Source organism: Quercus lobata, chromosome 5 (assembly GCF_001633185.2).
Source record: "Quercus lobata isolate SW786 chromosome 5, ValleyOak3.0 Primary Assembly, whole genome shotgun sequence".
Classification (NCBI taxonomy): Eukaryota; Viridiplantae; Streptophyta; class Magnoliopsida; order Fagales; family Fagaceae; genus Quercus; species Quercus lobata.
In genome coordinates this window covers 66,262,686-66,265,823 of record NC_044908.1, presented here as the reverse complement: position 1 = coordinate 66,265,823, position 3,138 = coordinate 66,262,686, and the positions used below count along the sequence as shown (strand labels likewise).

At 32.2% G+C, this 3,138-nt stretch overlaps 1 protein-coding gene across 1 annotated transcript; it reads left to right on the top strand.

Annotated features, from left to right (window-relative positions):
- The first annotated feature begins 451 nt into the window (after nucleotides 1-451).
- LOC115992069 (cell wall / vacuolar inhibitor of fructosidase 2-like) lies at nucleotides 452-1,206 on the top strand. The gene has a single exon (XM_031116114.1). The coding sequence runs from the start codon at nucleotides 542-544 to the stop codon at nucleotides 1,085-1,087; it is 546 nt and encodes a 181-aa protein (XP_030971974.1). The 5' UTR covers nucleotides 452-541; the 3' UTR covers nucleotides 1,088-1,206.
- Nucleotides 1,207-3,138: the final 1,932 nt, after the last annotated feature.

Genomic DNA, 3,138 nt, shown 5'->3' with positions numbered 1-3,138 from the left:
CACCGATAACAATATTCCCAAAAAAAGTAAGACCTACACTTAGAGAGAGAGAGAATTTCTTAGCTTTATTTATTTAGTTAAGGGAACGATAGCTATTTCATAAAAATTGAGATTTAATACCACAAAAGCTAGATAATAGGTGGCATTCCTTTAACCAAATCTGAGGAGCCCCGGTCCATACCTAAAGAAGAATCTGCTAACATCCTAGCAGCTTTATTACGTACTTTTGCTCTATGTGATAAATAGTTAAATACATGTTTTAGATTCTAAGAATACAATAAATACATATTTTTAGTGGAACTTATTATCCATATAAGAAAGGAGAGTACTTTATGTATTCCTAGAGTATTCAATAATTTTCCCATATGGTAAGAAGAATCAAAGAAATAACAACTCAGATTTATTGATCCTTGATTGGCTCTGTGGTTCAAATTACTCAATATAGTTACTCAGGTAACGCTAAAGTTATAAATACTAACATGGCTGGGCAAAATAGAGCACATTGATCCTACTTCGTTCATTCATCTTCAAGTATCCAAAAATGAATGTGGTCACATATTCTTCTCTCTGTCTCTCCTTGTTTTTGGTTACCTCCTTCTTCATCCATCCCTCCAATGCTACTACTACTACTATCCAGCAATCCAATCTTGTGAACAAAGTATGTAACCAAACCTCCAATTACACCTTCTGTGTTGAGTCTCTATATGCCAATCCAAAAACCCCATATGCTAATCGCCAGGAGCTAGCCTACATCATATTTGTCTCAGCATATCTCGATGCCACCAGTACTCAAGAGCACATAGCTAAGCTGCTTAATACGAATGCCAACACAAGCCAAAGGCCACTTCTCCTAAGGTGTGCTAGAGATTACACCAAGGCTGTTTCAAAGCTCGCAGTGGCTTACGGAAACTTGGATTCTGAGACCTACAACTCTTTGGCTAACTATTCACGTACTGCATCTGCTGCTGCTGATGACTGTCAGGCCGCTTTTAATGGAACCCATTCTCCACTCACCACCAGGAATAAGGATTTGAAAGGTCTTTGTGAAATTTGTGTTGTCGTCTCTAAACTATTTGTCACCTCTTAGTTTGCGAGATTATAGTCATCTAAGATCTGTATGTGACTTAGTTGCAGACATTTCATATTTGATACTAAATGTGTTTTATTTTTTTATAATTGTATTGAATGTTTTTGTTTTCTGCTACATTTTTATTTCACAATTAAGATTTTATTTTTTTAATTAACTTTCATACTTTTAAATTTGTAATATTTAAGATAAATCATGAAATGAATCTATATGAAATTGAGAAAATACAAAACTTTTAGGAGAGAGGAGGTTGAGTAATTGATAATTAACTACCAATAGTAATACTTGTTGAACACAAACAGTTTTATACAATTTCACAACGATCAAAAAACAACCAAGACTGTAACTTTAAAGTCACCTGAAAATCATAGCTAAAAATCCCAACTTTATAATTCACTGTCTAAAGTTATTTGTTGGGCTGTGCGTAAAATTGTGTAAAACAATGTCTGTACCATGTGAAAGATACATCTATTCATAGACGGTATAAAATTCTAAATCATTATCACATGTGGAAATTAGAAGCCAAGCATGCAACAAGAAACTTAAATTTTATTGCAGTAGCCATATACAGGCCAACTTGGTAAATACCTCCAGTGCAAATGCCAGCATTCAATTGCAAAAAATTGCAAGCGATTGTTATAGCCTTATAGGTCCTTCGTCAATAAGTTTGTCGTTTTCAATTCACGGGCATGTCATAGTATGAAATTATAATTGTACTATTTTATCACGCAAATAGCTATAGACAAATAATTTATGCCACCAATCAGTATCTTCCAAAATATCATTATGGCCTTGTGTGAAACATTTTTGGTTCCATCGTGCCATTATCACTAGGGGTGCATATACCGGTCCCACTAATTAATAAGTTTTGGCAATACATGAAAATAATTTGTCTCGTAAAAGCAAGAGCACCTTTGACAAGGGACAGCTTGTGCTTAGTACTCTAGTAAATTGGACGAATATGAGGCCAACACGTTACTTGGTCATGGTCAAGTCCAATGTATTAGAGTACTAGATGCAAACAAAGCTAAAGCTACTTGGTTAAGATTAGAACTTCTCAAATACTAACAAAATATTGAATGGTTGTCCATTTTAATTACCAAAAAAAAAAGGTTTTTTTTTTAATTATTGAATGGTTTACTCATGGGGTTGTTTTTGTTATTATTATTACCGATAGGATTTGAACCAATGGCATAACTTTACAAATTGAGTTAACTTGAATTCAATTCTATAAAAATAAAATAAAGTAAAATAAATATGTTAACTTTTTTTTTTTTTTTTTTGAGAATGATTAAATATGTTAACTTGAACTCAGGCATTCAAGCTCAAATTATGACCTAAGAATTCATAATAATTAGAGCATTCACAACAACCTCACAGCCCTCGCCACACTTTTTGAAATTTGGTCATTTTTGTTACTTACACTAATTTACTATTAACAAACAAATACATCAACCTCAATACTTTATTCCTAACTCATTTAAACATTATTTTTTTCTCTTACCAAAAATCAATCTAAATCCAAATCAACCACCTATCCACCTCACAAATCAAACCAAATATCAACACAAACCCACAAAAAAATCAACCTTTAAACACCCAAATCTGCCACCGCAAAAACCAAACCAAGATATTCTATTTTATTGAATGCAAGGGCAATACCCAAAATATATCACCACCTTTGGACTATATATATGCATAGGACAATAAGAATTGTATACATAGAAGAGTCAAGTGTGATTGTCATCCTTCCCACAACTAAGCTACCATTTTGTTATCTCTAAACTAACACAGTGTTTTCCTCACTTTACAATTGTACCCAGCAACCCCAAGAGTAGTAAAGAAATTCTATACTTTATATGGATAAATTTGAATGTTTATGTTTATGTTTATAAAGTTTTTATTTTAAATATTGTAATTAAAAAATGGTTCTTCATTTTTATATAATCCTAATCCTTTAAGATTTTTAACATGGTATATAAAAAGTGAACATAATTTGTTAGAATTTAATTAAGCATCTAATGATAAAAGACAACAACATCACATTTAAA